Source organism: Callithrix jacchus, chromosome 11 (genome assembly GCF_049354715.1).
Source record: "Callithrix jacchus isolate 240 chromosome 11, calJac240_pri, whole genome shotgun sequence".
NCBI classification, from domain to species: domain Eukaryota; kingdom Metazoa; phylum Chordata; class Mammalia; order Primates; family Cebidae; genus Callithrix; species Callithrix jacchus.
Window position 1 is genome coordinate 22616356 of NC_133512.1, and position 16647 is coordinate 22633002.

Genomic DNA, 16647 nt, shown 5'->3' on the forward strand with positions numbered 1-16647 from the left:
TGGTCAGGCATCCTTGTCCCTCTCTGTCTTCTGCTGAGCCCTGGAGTACCCAGTCTTAGAGAGTCTTTGGGTGGATGTGTTTGCCTCGCTGTGGGAAGGCGACCCTGTGCCCGTCCAGGTGCAGAGGCAAGGGGCTTGCTTGCTTCCAAGGAGCGGGCAGGCAGTGGCCATGTCCACCCATGGGGGCTGCTCTGTGCACAGGGCAGATCTTGGTGGCAAGGCCACCTCACAGGAGAAACACCTGCTGTTCAGCCCTCACCACTCGCCCAGCTTCCACAGCCTACGGTATTCAGTTGCCTGCTGGGCACAAAGCAGGGGCATGTCACTGTTTAGCGCTTATGCCAAACAGGTATATAATAGACCTAAATCAGAGAATCTGTCAGAAGACCTGCCTTTTTGAGTGGTTGAAATTCCAGTGAAAGTTAAGCCTCTTAGAAGTATTACACAGGTTTGGTTTTTGTTTTTTGTTTTTATCTTGTTTTGTTTTAATAGTTTGGGTTTGAGTTTTGCTTGTTTGTATTTACATTTGTACTGGTGGCTCCAGGATTTAGGGAAGTGGTGACACAAAATGCTTTCTAACAGGGAAAGCAAAACTTTGTCTATGAAAGAGTTTTAGAAGCCAATCTTGATCTCTAAAAGGGAAGATTAACTGGAAAAAAAATTTAAAAGAACAGTTATGAGGGGAAGATTTTACCCTGCCAGATTTGTGTACATGAAAAATTTTACATTCTGGGAAAAAATACACAAAATAATAAGCCATTATAAGGCAAATGACAAATGAAGCTAAAGAAAAATGTGCCACAGTGTTAACCCAGATATAGTCTTTGAGAGGGGGCTTAACAGAGCTTTAAATCCATAGGAAAACACTTCGAGCCTAAGATACCAAGAGCAGATGGTTCACAGAAGAATCACCCAGGTCCTGTAAATATTTTTGAGGATCTTATTGGGGAACTTAAAACAGGAACAGGCCAGGCGTAGTGGCTCCCACCTCTAATCCCAGCACTTTGGAAGACCGAAGGGGTTGGATTGCCTGAGGTCAGGAGTACAGGAACAGCTTGGCCAATAGGGTGAAACTCCGTTTCTACAAAAAATAGAAAAATTAGCCAGGCATGGTGGCAGGCACCTGTGATCGCAGCTGCTCAGGAGGCTGAGGCAGGAGAATCACTTGAAACCAGGAGGTGGAGGTTGCAGTGAGCCGAGATCGTGCCGCTGCACTCCAGCCTGGGTGACAGAGCAAGACTCCATCTCAAATAAAGAAACAAATAAGCAAACAAAAAAGTGACACATAGAGCTCCTAAAAATAACATAGAAGTCACTATTAACACAAATGAATTACTTTAAAGGTGGGAGCAGGTGGAGGAGAGGGCTGAGGTGCCACTGGGATGCAAAACAGCTGGCCCCACAAGGGACCCAGGGCCGTGTCAGGAAGGGCCACGGACGGCAAAGCTGGTGTCAGCCACCAGAATAAAATGCAGCCTCACCTATAGCCGCTTCAAGGGAAGAGTGCTCTTTTTAGGTCTATACTTTTTTTTTTTTTTTTTGAGATGGAGTCTTGCTCTGTCACCAGGCTGGAGTGCAGTGGCGCAAGCTCGGCTCACTGCAGTCTCCGCCTCCTGGCTTCAAGTGATTCTCCGCCTCAGCGTCCCCAGTACCTGGGACCACAGGCGTGTGCCACCATGACCAGCTAATTTTCTTTGTATTTTTAGTAGAGATGGAGTTTCACCATGTTGGCCAGGATGGTCTTGAGCTCTTGACCTCGTGATCTGCCCATCTTGGCCTCCCAAAGTACTGGGATTACAGAGGTCTACACATTTTTAATGAACGCTCAAGCTCTAATCATAAGCCCTGAGGACAGATCCTACAAGGAAGAACATGAGCTCACAGGGTGCTATACCCTAGCGAGCACTGCAATGCTCTTTCCCTGACACCTGTTTCCTGCAGTGTTGAAACACCGTATGGTCCACATTGCGGCCTAGAGTGTTATTAAACTCTTGAATGGGAATCCTTTTCCATTTGCGACCTGTCGTTCTTTGTCCTTAAAGTAAATAAAGCCAAAGGAGGATGGAGCCTTTTCCATCAGCTCTCTCGAGGACCTGGGCAGTCTGTGTGAGGACCAAGCACCTGGCGCCACCGTCGTCACCTTCCTTTCATGCTCTCTTCCTTAGGTAACTATGTGGTGACAGATCACGGCTCATGCGTCCGAGCCTGTGGGGCCGACAGCTACGAGGTGGAGGAAGACGGCGTCCGCAAGTGTAAGAAGTGTGAAGGACCTTGCCGCAAAGGTAGGAGGCCCGCCAGGGTGCGGACGAGGCTTGCTCTGCGGCTGAGGCTGGGCTCTCAGCCACCTCCGAATGAACACATCTTCCTCTTCTCATTAAAAAACAACTACGCATATCATTTCTTTAAGACAGATTGTAAACTGCAAAGCCAGGTTAGGCAATGGGAAGGCACTGAAGGTTGTGATGGGGTGGGGGGCCCCGATGAGGCTGCCAGGTGCCCAGCCCTGGGACAGTCCAGGGGAGGCAGAGCTGGATGCAGCCCAGCTCCATGCAGCCCATGGGAAATAATGAGGCGAATGCCAGGTCGGCGTGGGGTGACAGCGATGGCATCTCCTACACCACCATAGCCCCAAAGCGTGCTATAGGTCCTGGTGTCCCCCCACCGCCTCCCCACACCCTCCCCAGCCCTGTCAATGTTTGTTGAATGAATGAAGGATGATGTGGCAACGGCAGTTCCTGTTGCTGGAGTTCCTTCCTGCTGCCCTCTGCCTGTGGATCCTTAGATATTTTTAATGTAACAAATGTGAACAGAATACATCTCTCTCTCTCTTATCTCGGCAGTGTGTAACGGAATAGGTATTGGTAAATTTAAAGACACACTCTCCATAAATGCTACTAATATTAAACACTTCAAAAACTGCACCTCCATCAGCGGTGATCTCCATATCCTGCCAGTGGCATTTAGGGGGTAAGTCACAGCTTCAGTTACTCGTACAGAGAAAAACAGAATCGGACTTGTTAACCAGTAGAGGCTGTTGATCAATAATCACCCTGCTGTTTGTTTCAGTGACTCCTTCACACACACTCCACCTCTGGATCCAAAGGAACTGGATATTCTGAAAACTGTGAAGGAAATCACAGGTTTGAGCTGAATTATCACATAAATATAAATGGGAAATCATTGTTTTACAGAGAGAACTTTTTGACATATATCCTTCTCCCTTGGCATAAAAACATTTCTTCTGAAATTTTGCCATTGATGGCTGTTTTGATAGTGTTCAGAAGTGCAGTTTCCCCTGCAGCAAAGGGGGACACATTAAGCCCAGGCTCGGGTCATTCACTGCACATGTTCATGCTTCCTCTCCCTCCTGCCCGGCCCCAGCCAGCCACCTTGGTGGCCCATAATCCCAGGGGCAGCCTGGGCATCAGCCCTTTGAAACTGGGCTCCAGAGCCCTGCAGGGCCACGGGCAGGCCTCGGGACCATGACTGCCACCTGAGCTCCACTTCCTTCCTCTCTAAAATGGGACAATTAGACCTACATAACAAGACTGTTTTAGGATTGGAATCAAATAAGGAAAATCCATAAAGCTCATTGTACGTGATACCAATCCATAAATGGCAGATAATCAATCACAGCAGGAGCCCCTTTGGGGTAATCAGATACGCAGCCCAGGAGAGGTCCCAGGGCCACAGCTGGAGGGGCGTCGGGAGACGTGCTGACTCACTGGGGGTGGCGGGAGGCCGCTGTGAACTCGGGCTCAGCCTGCATCCACCCGTGTGCATGTACACTCAGAGAAGATGATGATAAAAAAGAATCAAAACAAATCAAATTTCCCACTCACTGTTCATATTGTACAGAGTCCCTGAGAGTCCTAGAGTAATGTCTCATACAAAATACACTCCCACATGGTGTGTGTCTGAGCCTTTCTTCTGCCTCACAGGGTTTTTGCTGATTCAGGCTTGGCCTGAAAACAGGACGGACCTCCATGCTTTTGAGAACCTGGAAATCATACGCGGCAGGACCAAGCAACAGTGAGTTGACCACAGCCAAAGCCTGCGAGATGGCATTTGCCTTTTTAGTTGAAAACTAGGCTTACAGGAGCATTGCTAAGATAGGACACAGAGCTCCTATGCCTCTCACCGACATTCCTGAATGGTATCACACATGAGCAGGTACAAGGATCAAGACTGAACGGCCACTGGCACCGGCTGTCCACTAAACCACAGACTTCTCCGCGTTCGCCAGGGCTTCGAATCCCACATTGCATTTACTCATCAAAGCTTTGCAGTCCCTCCTAACCTACATCAGTTCCTGTGTCTTTCCTTCTCTTTCATGGCCTTGACACTTATAAAAGTGTGGGTCAGGTACTTTGCGGACTGTCCAACCGTTGCTGCTCAGCTGGTGTTTTTTCAGGATGCAGTTGAGGTTACGTACATCTTATCACAGGGACCAGAGAGACTTCTTAGCACTACCTTTTTTTAAGGATTTCCACCTTTTCACCTCCAACAGTGGAACAGACATGCAGGTGCTCACACAAAAGCATCTTTAATGTGGTACCCATCAGTTTAGTGGTGTGGAGGAGGAGATGGGAATCCCTTGGTGAAACCCACCCTGGAAGCAGCCTTGTTATGAGAACTGTTGCCCCTACTTGACTCCTAAAGCACTAAAGAGAACCTCTGGGGCTAGAGGTTCTCACCCCCATCATGGTCCGGCAGAGGCTAGAGGTTCTCACCCACATCTCACCCTTTCATAAACTCCCTTGGCTCTGCATCTGTGATCCTAAACATGTGGCTACCGTTGCTTCCCAGAAAGGCATTTTCACTCTGAATTCTCTGGAATACTTCCTTTGCCCAAGATTCTTGCAAAAATAAGAGATTTAAGGCAATTTTCTTGGATGACTGGTATAAGCCACTTGGCTTAGTTGTAAGGATTTAAATAAGATAAGGGTTACTTACTCTTCACATTTAATGAGAAGTCTGGTGATTCCAGCTCATACTGAAGTGGAGTGGCCACAGGTTCCAGGGGGTGACTCACTAAAGCCCCAGACCTGCCCTGCAAAATGACCTGGCCTCCATTGGCATTTGTGGGGGAGAATTCCTAATGGTATTATTGGTTACAGGCTCCTATACAAGATCACTCATCTGTGTAGGAGAAAGAAAAAAGATGGGGGAAAAGAAGAGCAGCAGGGAGAGGAGAAGCCTCTGGATAATAATCTAACCCCCTGCCATCCAACACCTAAACATCAGTCTCTTCATCCAGCCCTCACAGCTGGCCCAGTCCCCAGCCTGGGGTCAGATGAGAGATTCTTGCAAATGTACATCTCTTTCCTGTGGCTCCTTTTCAATTACAGACAGCTCCTCCACAAGGTGCACGGGGTCTCCTGTACCCTGGCCTTGTCCGCCCTCCCAAACCAGCCCAGGCCTTCCAGCCTGCACCATCCCAGTCCTACAGGGGCTAGAGGTTCTCACCCCCATCATGGTCCGGCTGGGGCTAGAGGTTCTCACCCCCACCAAGGTCCGGCAGGGACTAAAGGTTCTCACACCCATCATGGTCCAGCTGGTCCTAGAGGGTCTCACACCCATCATGGTCTGGCTGGGCCTAGAGGTTCTCACCCCCATCATGGTCCGGCTGGGGCTAGAGTTTCTCACCCCCATCATGGTCTGGCAGAGGCTAAAGGTTCTCACCCCCATCGTGGTCCAGCGGGGCTAATGGTTCTCATGTCCACCGTGTGCCTTCCTGCTCCTCCAGGTGGCTCAGTACATCCCCCCTTCAGTCTCAATGACTTCCGTCCAGTCGTCTGATAGGCACATTGGACCACCCTATAGCGTCCTAGCATCATATTGGATGGTGAAGAAAATAGCACGGCTTCTGCTGGCAGGGCCACACAGCCTTAGGCATCACTTTTGGAGGACGCTCCCCTTCCCAGGCATCCCTCCCAGACCTCTTTGGAGGTCCCTGCTCTTTGCTTCCATGTCGCCCACACTCACTGTGGTCTTCGCAGGGGCTCAAAATGATCTGCCTAAAGGATTGTGTCACCACCAGATGGAAGGTCCTTGAGAGGAGGAAACATATTTAACCTACACAGAATTTGAGACAGAGAACCTCAAGTGTTTGTCCAATAAATATATGAATGGACAGACAGACAGGCTGGGTGGTGGATAGATGGACAAACCCACAACCTTTGAAGTTTATTGGGCTGTTTAAGAGGTCAGAATATGTTCTCAATTTCCAAGCAAAATGAAAATGGAGAAAATATAATGACATGAAGGCATTTTATTCATCCTCCCCATCTGCCACTGAAGTTAAAGATACTAAATAAACGAGGAGCTAGCTTTTTCCTGGAGAAACTTAAACACCTGCAGTTTAAGGGTGTGCCTCTCACAGCGTGACTTACCATCCTTGGAAAGCAGTTTGTAATCAATCGAAGGCGATCTGGAAGAACAAAATAAATTCAGGGATACATTGTTTTCATGATTTTTTTACCGTGTGATTTTTCTTCTCTCCAATGCAGCGGTCAGTTTTCTCTTGCGGTTGTCAGCCTGAACATAACATCCCTGGGACTACGCTCCCTCAAAGAGATAAGCGATGGAGATGTGATAATTTCAGGAAACAAACATTTGTGCTATGCAAATACAATAAACTGGAAAAAACTGTTTGGGACCTCCAGCCAGAAAACCAAGATTATAAACAACAGAGGTGAAAACAGCTGCAGTAAGTCACCGTTTTTGTTTATGGAGTTGGTTCTAATGGGTCCTTTATTTTTATTTAGAATTTTGAAGGGCTATTTCCATTTAAATTACTTTTTTCAGGTCCTTAAGAAGCAAATTAAAATCTTTAGAGTCCTAATTGTGAAATTACCATGTGAATTCCATTAAAACTGTTTTCAGATCATTTTTATTTAATAGGATGAATTTGCCCTGAGGTTTAAGCTACCAATTGTTTGTAATTTAAGTAACTAAATTTAGTATTAGTTATATTACCTTTTAGCTGTAGGTCACCCTCTGCTCGTTTCAGCCTGTAAAGATTATAGCTACGGACACACACACACACAGACACAGACACACAGACACAGACACAGACACACACACAGACACACACACACACAGACACACACAGACACACACAGACACACACACACACACACACAAATGGAATGAGCGCTTTACATCAACACTTCCTGTTCTGACTCAGCTTTCGAAGCTGCTGAGAGCCTGGCCTGTGCTGGGTTTTGGCCACGGCAGCATCAGCTGTGAATCAAGTGCTGGTCTGGCCTCCCTAGCTTTGAAGCCCTTATCAATTCCCTTAATGTCCTTCGGCTTTGGCTTCCTCATCCATAAAATGGAGATAGGAATGATTCCCACGCTGTAGTGCTTTGAGAGAATTCAGTGAAATTCTGTGTGTAAAACCCTTCCATGGTGCCTGCACATGGCACACAGTCACAGCCTGCCCAACGACTCCCATCAGCTGTGGAATTTGTCATCAGAACACCACCGGCTCTGCTCCAGACTGCCCCAGGTACCTTCAAAACACACCCAGTGCCCAGCAGCACCTGGCCCCTTCAGCAGGGGCAGTGGCCAGGGGAGCACAGAAAACACTGAGTCCCATCTGGTTTAATTGATGCCATTGCCAAAGGGGAGGACTCACGGCACCCCCTCTCGTGCGTACGTACGCCTGGCTCACCACCAGGAGGAAGACCTGTACTCCACTGTCAGGCATGTTCCAGTGCTCCCAGCAGCCAGCACACCAGCTGCATCCTTCCCGTCACGGCAGCGGGGCCTGAGGGCAGCCTCTGGGAAGCCCAGTCTGTGTCTTCCTCTTTCAGGCGTGCCCAGCGTGTCTGTGCCACCCAAGATCATGGAGCACAGGGCCCCTCCTGGGAAGGTGCTGTCTCCTCTGGCCCCTGGGGTCCCTGCTCCATCACTGACTGCTGTTAACCCCTTTGTCTCTGCAGAGGCCACAGGCCACGTCTGCCATTCCTTGTGCTCCTCCGAGGGCTGCTGGGGCCCGGACCCCAGGGACTGCGTCTCCTGCCGGAACGTCAGCCGAGGCAGAGAGTGTGTGGAGAAGTGCAACATTCTGGAGGGGTAGGAGATGATTTCTTTAATTCCCTTGCTTTGATCAAAAAGAATAAACCAGGTTGTTGTTATAGCTTTACAGGCACTCTGTTAAATTTGCTTTTCCTTTTATTCTTTGCCTTTGGTTTTCAAAGGTTTGGGGGTTTTCTGTGCGGGGAAGGGAACTTGTTTGATTACTTTATATTTTGACAAATTTAATCACAATAGGAAATAATCAAGTGTTATTACCTAATTTAATCCAATAATTTATAGAATCTCTTTTCCTGGAAGTATCTTAAATTTTTCTAAGCTACAAAAAGTTCCTAAAACAAATGAGACAGTCATCAGTGGTTCATCTGGCCAACTTTCTGGCCATTTGGGCTTTTCTTTGCAGTGCCCGATTCCTGGTGTGTGAAAATAAATTAGCACAAATTATATTGCCCAGTTAATATTTGTTTTATGTACCCCCAGCATGCATTGAACATCAAACAGTACCAGGAACTTTAAATAAACCCATAGACAAAGAAATAATTCAGAACAATGCTTGCTGAATTTAGTTGCAATCAATAAAAAGTGCAGTTTGTGGATCCGCTGAGGATGTTGGTATTGGCCTAAGGTTTTGAATGACAAATGAGGACAAAAAATAAACAGGAAAGTAAAACTGAAGAATAGAGGCCAAGGTCATGTGTTAGAAAATGTAAAGAAAAAGGGAAACTGACGAGAGCCAGAGGAATTACAGATGGCTGTAGGAAATCTTCCTGTTTTACTCTCAGTGCTTAGACCACAGCTTGGATCCAGAGATATTTAGGAGCAGGATGGGAGAACCAAGTTCAATTCTGTAGGAGTCCGGTAGCTGATAGGCTCAGAAGAAACCGCATAGTCGATAGTGCTGCTTCCACTTCAAATAAGGAATATTGGTGCAATCCTTATGGCCACAAATGGACACTCGCCAATGTTTTCAGTTTGCAAGTGTTTCTTAAGAGGCAAAGTATTGAAAATACCCACCTGGGGTTCCCCATGTCCTTCCATTAGTGTAGAGAAACCTGGTATCCAGTGGCACCTGCTCCCTCTGCAAGCCCAGCCCCCTTCAGCAAGGGCAGTGACCCAGAGAAGGGGCACAGAAGACACAACCCTATATCATATTTGGTTTAATTGGTGCCATTGCCCAAAGGGAGGATGAAAGGCACACACTTATTTTTGGTTTTGGAGACAGGGTCTCACTCTGTCACCCAGGCTGTCGTGCAATGGTGTGATCTCAACTCACTGCAACCTCTGCTCCCTGGGTTCAGGCGATTCTCATGCCTCAGCCTCCCAAGTAGCTGGAATTATAAGCTTTGCACCACCACACCCAGCTAATTTTTTGTATTTTTAATAGAGACAGGGTTTGACCATGTTGGCCAGGCTGGTCTCAAACTTCTGACCTCCAGTAATCTGCCCACCTCGGCCTCCCAAACTGTTGGGATTACAGGCATAAGCCACCGTACCTGGCCAAGGCACACACTTTTGAGAATAAACACTCCTTGTTCACTGCCGGAGAGTAGAACTGTGCTTGACTACCAGGCAGAGTCCAGTCTTGCTGACAAACAGCAGCCGCGTCTGCTCTGTCTTCTCAGTCAAACATTAGCTTCTTGCTTACCATCGATCTGTACATCTTGAGGGATGTCAGAAGTATTACAAGCTACAGTTTTCACACCTGTGTTCCACACTCATCATTTTTAGTAATAACCATTGAGCAAGTTCATTCTCCCTTCTTCCTTTTTCTATCACTTAATCTAAAATTATCATTTTTCCAGCTGACTTTCAATAACCCATGAATCTGCTATTAGAGGTGGGGAACAGCTCTTCAGGACTATCTTTTCTTTCAAAATTTGGCTTTCTCACCCAATATGCAAAAACTATGCCTGTAGAAAATGCAGGAAACATATCTTGATTATGAATGAAGCTCCTGTGTTTACTCACAGAGAAGATGACCCAGGATTCAGTTAACAAAGTCAGCTGATTATATTACAGTATAGTCCTGGAGTCCCAACTCCTTGACCTTGACCTCAAGTTATTTGGAATTTCAAAGAGGTGATTTGTGTTCCTGCGACAGTGTCTCAGGGGAGGGCTGACGGATTTCCTCTCCTTTCAGCGAGCCAAGGGAGTTTGTAGAGAACTCTGAGTGCATCCAATGCCACCCGGAATGCCTGCCCCAGGCCATGAACATCACCTGCACGGGACGGGTAAGAGCCCCTCACTGCTGTCCACGCCCACTTCACAGGAAGGGCTTTCATAGAAGCCAAACTTTAATGATGGCCCAGGGCATCTTGTGTGGGCAGGACAGCCATCAGAGCCACTTCCCAGAGGAGACGACAGGCTCTGACAGCGCTGTCCAGGCAGGGTGTCGGTGACGTTAGCACACATCCGCCAGCAACGAGCACTTACTCTTTCTGCTGACACCCGCAACCTTATCTAAGCTTATCAAATCCTCACATTTAACAGTGGCTGTTTTCACCTGGTTTCCCCATCCCTGACCTAGTCAGCATTGCTTATTACTTTCACCAGACATCCTGAAATTCTTAACATTAGTTTATAATGAATTGAAGGGTTTTTAAAGAAATTCCTAGCACAACTTTTTAAACTGCACAATTTCGTATCTATATGTTCAGTAACAATCTTGCGAAGAATGTGAGTGAGAATTCGGGCTCCTCTCACACCAAATGTCCTGAATCTGTTAATTCTCAGTATATTATATAGGGAGCTCTATTTTTATGTGAGCTTCAACAGCCAATTCTAAATCTACTAACTGAAAACATTTTTTAGACATTCTCTAAATTGGGCAGAAGATGATAGGATCGTGTTTTGAGGGGTAGGCTGCCAGCGTGGCTGGTTACAAAGTATAGCCTTGATTTATGGGTTTACACGGTGTTGGGTTAAATTTCTGTCATTAAAATAATTGGTGATATTGACATAGTCATCTAGTTGTGCTGGCTGTGGGCACACACAGCCTTTGAGTGGACAAAACCAGCATTAGAGAACTCAGCCAAGGGGAAATCCCTTTCCCTGCTGGTTTTATTTTAGCTACTTCTGAAGTGTGGGGCACACCACCAGAGCAGTGCTTTTATTTGAGTCCAGATGCTTTTATTTGAGTTTTGCAAGGTTATTCCAAGTTTTGCAAACAGAATCAAAGGTAGCATATGACTCAGCCCTCAATCCGCCCACCCCTGCACGGAGACTTGCCACCTTCCTGTCACTGGAGAGACACCCATGTAGGTTTTCTTAAATTTGCCTCCCTCTGAGTTTCCCTTTAACTTCAAATATAATATGCAAGAAAGACTATCTGACCATAAATACACCTATGGGCCAATCAAGATGGTTTTGCCCAGGAAAGACGCCCACAGTGAGTTATGCAGAATGCAGTAATATGTAGATTATCATTTCTTTTATACTGGTGTATATTCTATGCATTGAAAATCAGGGAGAACTTACGCTAAGCAACTGACAGTGACCATATCAAGCAAGTGCAATCCCAGAAGAACTAGTTTTCTCCTTAAGAATTTTTCTAGGCCAGGCACGGTGGCTCACACCTGTAATCCTAGCACTTTGGGAGGCCAAAGTGGGTGGATCACAAGGTCAAGAGATCGAGACCATTGTGGCCAACATGGTGAAACCACGTCTCTACTAAAAACAAAAATTAGCTGGGCGTGGTGGCGCGCGCGTGTAGTCCCGACTACTAGGGAGGCTGAGGAAGGAGAACTGCTTGAACCCAGGAGGCAGAGGTTGCAGTGAGCCGAGATTGTGCCACTGCACTCCAGCCTGGTGTCTGGTGACAATCGGGACTCTGTCTCAATAAAAAAATAATAAAAATTTTTAAAAATAAGAATTTTTTTATTATTTGGCTTCCCCCACTAACACACGCTAAATATTTTAAGTAAAAAGTTACTTCCGTTTTGAAAGAGAAAGAGACGTGCATGGATGTTTTTCTCCACCTCGGTGCAGGGGCCAGACAGCTGCATCCAGTGTGCCCACTACATCGACGGCCCCCACTGTGTCAAGACCTGCCCGGCAGGGGTCATGGGAGAAAACAACACCCTGGTCTGGAAGTACGCGGACGCCGGCCACGTGTGTCACCTGTGCCATTCAAACTGCACCTACGGGTGAGTAGAAAGGGCAGAACAGGACATTTCTTCTCTCGCAGAGTCAGATATTGAAAATGTCTCCAAAGTTTCCAGGCGACACATTGCAGAGGTTTGCATTTGAGTCAGTTATTGAAGGCGTTTTGGCCCCGTGGCCATGGCGGTAGCAGCGTGCTTTCGGGCAGCCTCAATGCCATGGGAGTGACTCTGCCATGGGCTGTGTCTCTTGCCAGGCCGTGTTGGGCAATGCTGCACATCCAAACAGGTGGGCGGGGGCAGAAAGAGCGCAGGTCCCAGCAGCTGCAACCGGGGCCTCTCTCCGGGGGTTTTTGCAGATCTCTCCAGATTTCCATGGTCAGTTGAGGATTAACTGTCTTGCAGTAAATAAAAGGTAACATTGCGTGAAATGTTGCTTTAAGACACTTTTTTAAAGCTAGTTGATTGTTAAGCTGTTGCTACTTCAGTTTAAACTACTTCATGCCTGTAACCCCAGCATTCTGGGAGGCTGAAGCAAACAGATCAGTTGAGGTCAGGAATTCAAGACCAGCCTGGCCAACATGGTGAAACCCCATCACTACTAAAAATACAAAAATTAGCCAGGTGGTCCCAGCTACTCAGGAGGCTGAGGCAGGAGAATCGCTTGAACCCAGGAGGCAGAGGTGGCAGTGAGCCAAGATCGTGCCACTGCACTCCAGCCTGGGTGACAAGAGTGAAATTCTATCTCAAAAACAAAAACAAAAAAATGACTTCGACTAGAATTAGCAGAAGCGCTGTGACTGGGTGTGTCTTATTTCCTGGAATAATAAAGATGTCAATCAATTGGGCCCGTACCCAGCAATCAGAGAAACTGAGCTGTCATACAGCAGTTCAACTTCCTTCTGTTTCTCAGAATCCAGCCTTATTTGTAACTGTTACTAATTCTTTCTCTGGATCCGTCTGTATGAGTTGTGTGGCCTTGGGCAAGGGTCTTACCTTCTCTGTGCCTCCCTTTCTTTTCTGTAAATTGGGATAATAAAGCTGCATAGCTCACAGGATTTGGATGGCATGCAGAAAGGGGACAGGATCAAGTTCCAATGTGTGTCCTGGGCCAAAACGCACAAACTATGTCTCACAACATCACGCCCCTGTGTAAGACCATGGTGAAATGTGTGAAAGATCAATTTGGCTTCATTCACTATGAAATTGGAAATAGCAAGAAGCTCTTTTTCCATGTGAAAGAAGTTCAGGATGGCATTGAGCTACAGGCAGGCAATAAGGTGGAGTTCTCAGTGATTCTTTTTTTTAAATTTATTTATTTTACTTTAGGTGCATACTATATCTGGCATTTCTCCCCATGTTATCCCTCCCCTACCTCCCCACCCCCCACTGTCTCTCCTTACCCCCCCCAACTGCCCCCAGTGTGTGACGTTCCTCTCCCTGAGTCCATGTGTTCTCGTTGTTCAACACCCACCTATGAGTGAGAACATACAAGCTCACAGAATTTTTATGACCATGAGTTAAGATATGTCATGTACTTAAAATGGTACCTGAAACATGGTGAATACTGAGTCAATGACAGTATTGTTGATGATAGTGGTGATGGTGAGGAGGAGATGGGAGTCACAATGGTGTCAGAGGTGATGACAGTAGTGATGGTGAGGAGGGGGGAGTCACAGTGGTGGTGGTGATGGTGGGGGTGGTGGTGAGGAGGTGGGAGTCATAGTGGTGATGGTGATGGTGGTGGTGGTGGTGAGGAGGTAGGAGTCACAGTGGTGGTGATGGTGGTCGTGGTGGTGAGGAGGCGGGAGTCACAGTGGTGGTGGTGATGGTGGTGGTGGTGAGGAGGTGGGAGTCACAGTGGTGGTGGTGATGGTGGTAGTGGTGAGGAGGTGGGAGTCACAGTGGTGGTGATGGTGGTGGTGGTGAGGAGGTGGGAGTCACAGTGGTGATGGTGATGGTGGTAGTGGTGAGGAGGTGGGAGTCACAGTGGTGGTGATGGTGGTGGTGGTGGTGAGGAGGTAGGAGTCACAGTGGTGGTGGTGATGGTGGTAGTGGTGGTGAGGAGGTGGGAGTCATAGTGGTGGTGATGGTGGTGGTGGTGGTGAGGAGGTGGGAGTCATAGTGGTGGTGATGGTGGTGGTGGTGGTGAGGAGGTGGGAGTCATAGTGGTGGTGATGGTGGTGGTGGTGGTGGTGAGGAGGTGGGAGTCACAGTGGTGGTGGTGATGGTGGTAGTGGTGGTGAGGAGGTGGGAGTCATAGTGGTGGTGATGGTGGTGGTGGTGGTGAGGAGGTAGGAGTCACAGTGGTGGTGATGGTGGTGGTGGTGGTGAGGAGGTAGGAGTCACAGTGGTGGTGGTGATGGTGGTAGTGGTGGTGAGGAGGTGGGAGTCATAGTGGTGGTGATGGTGGTGGTGGTGGTGAGGAGGTGGGAGTCACAGTGGTGGTGGTGATGGTGGTGGTGGTGAGGAGTTGGGAGTCACAGTGGTGGTGATGGTGGTCGTGGTGGTGGTGAGGAGGCGGGAGTCACAGTGGTGGCAGTGATGGTGGTGGTGATGGCCAGGAGGTGTGAGTCACAGTGGTGGTGATGGTGGTCGTGGTGGTGGTGAGGAGGTAGGAGTCACAGTGGTGGCAGTGATGGTGGTGGTGATGGTGAGGAGGTGGGAGTCACAGTGATGATGATGGTGGTGATGGTGGTGAGGAGGTGGGAGTAACAATACTGGCAATGACAGTGATTGAGACATGATAATGATTTGTGAACTTTCCAGGAAAACAATAATGTAATCTCTAACAGTGATATCTTAATCTCTCTTCCAAAAGTATCTGATCATACTATAAGGGCCAAGTTTCTGGAATAATAGCAGACATGATGTCAGTCAACATCACAACTTGGCATCTAAAGGTGACAGAAGTACCTCTAATGTCTTAGCGTGAAAAGCAACATTTGCTATTAGTCTGAGATACTAATTAGTTAAGGCAATACTCACCTATACCTAGTTTTTAACTGTTTTTTAAAATCTGGAATTGATTTTGAATTTTAGCAAATATCTCCCTGGGAGCAATGTCAGATTTTTCATATTTTTGCCTTTAGGTATAACCAACATGCCGGCTCTGTTGGCCTCTTTGTGAGCTTGATGAAGCATGGTATTAAAAATGGATGCTTTGCTAGTTTTTCACTTAATCTATTTCTATAAGCAATTTTGGAGCTAAGCCTCTGAAACAGGATTATATTATCTGTATAGAATAAATGTTCCATCTTCCCCCTTTTTCTCTCATTTGGAATAGATGTGTGTCAGTATCTCTGCATCAGTATCTTTGCATCAGTGTCTCTGCGTCAGTGTCTCTGCATCAGTGTCTCTGTGTCAGTGTCTCTGCGTCAGTATCTTTGCATCAGTGTCTCTGTGTCAGTGGTGTCTCTCTGTCAGTGTCTCTGCGTCAGTTAGCCTATGTCACTGGGCTTAGGGGATATCCAGAAAGTGATTGGGTGTTGCCATTTTCAATACATTTACTTTGTGTGAGAAATAGTTTGCCAAATACAGAAAGAGGGGATTTACTCAACATTTAAATTTAAAATGTTAGTGGTCATTTGTTCTAATGTCTTTCTATTTTTTCCTGGGTCATCATAAATCTTCACTGTCTGACTTCAGTCCCCCACTAAAACTGCATTTTCTTTCTACAATTTCAATTTTTCCCTTTGCTTCAAATAAAGTCCTAATGCTGTTCATTTGACATATAGAATTTTATCAGTATTTCCTTTAGTATATATGATTACCTTCCTGAATCTGACCCTTTTTAGAAGAGTATATAGTTTGATATAGTCTTGTTATTGCCACCTGTATCTTCTTCCAAAGCCATTAATTATATAGGAATTGCATGATAGAGATGGATTTAATTTTTTTAATATGCTGAAATGTTGATGAGAGTGAGGGAAATTTTTAAAAATTTGTTTCCCTGAGTATTTATGATCAGCACAACACTCCTGAATGTATTGTCTCTCTCATTTCTCAGATGGGATGAACTGCCTTCCTTTTCTATTGTTAAAGAAACACTTACGGGGGTTTCTTTAACAGGTTGTGAGCGGCAGCATCAGAGCCCAGAGTCCAGCATCAGCAGCTGCTGATTCCAAAAGCCGCACCTTCCAACCAGTAGGCGCAGCCACCCAGGGGAACCGGGAGGGACCCTGAAAGAACAGCTGTTTCTTTTTTTTTTTTTTTTTGAGACAGAGTCTCGCTCTGTCACCCAGGCTGGAGTGCAGCAGTGCGATCTCAGCTCACGGCAACCTCCACCTGCCAGGTTCAAGCAATTCTCCTGCCTCAACCTCCCGAGTAACTGGGATTACAGGTGCCTGCCACCATGCCTGGCTAGTTTTTGTATTTTCAATAGAGACAGTGTTTTGCCTTGTTGGCCAGGCTGGTTTTGATCTCCTGACAGGTGATCCACATGCCTTGGCCTCCCAAAGTGCTGAGATTACAGACGTGAGTCACCAAGCCTGGCTGGAAT

General features: G+C 47.0%; 1 protein-coding gene across 2 annotated transcripts in view; it reads left to right on the plus strand.

Annotated features, from left to right (window-relative positions):
* The window catches only part of EGFR (epidermal growth factor receptor), a 198673-nt gene that overhangs the window by 139887 nt on the left and 42139 nt on the right, over window positions 1-16647 (plus strand). For both annotated transcript variants that reach the window (XM_035253446.3, XM_035253447.3), the window contains exons 8-15: window positions 2166-2282; window positions 2841-2967; window positions 3067-3140; window positions 3942-4032; window positions 6513-6712; window positions 7953-8085; window positions 10187-10277; window positions 12034-12191. In XM_035253446.3, the coding sequence (XP_035109337.1) occupies window positions 2166-2282; window positions 2841-2967; window positions 3067-3140; window positions 3942-4032; window positions 6513-6712; window positions 7953-8085; window positions 10187-10277; window positions 12034-12191 (991 nt within the window). The remainder of the gene's footprint in view (window positions 1-2165; window positions 2283-2840; window positions 2968-3066; window positions 3141-3941; window positions 4033-6512; window positions 6713-7952; window positions 8086-10186; window positions 10278-12033; window positions 12192-16647) is intronic.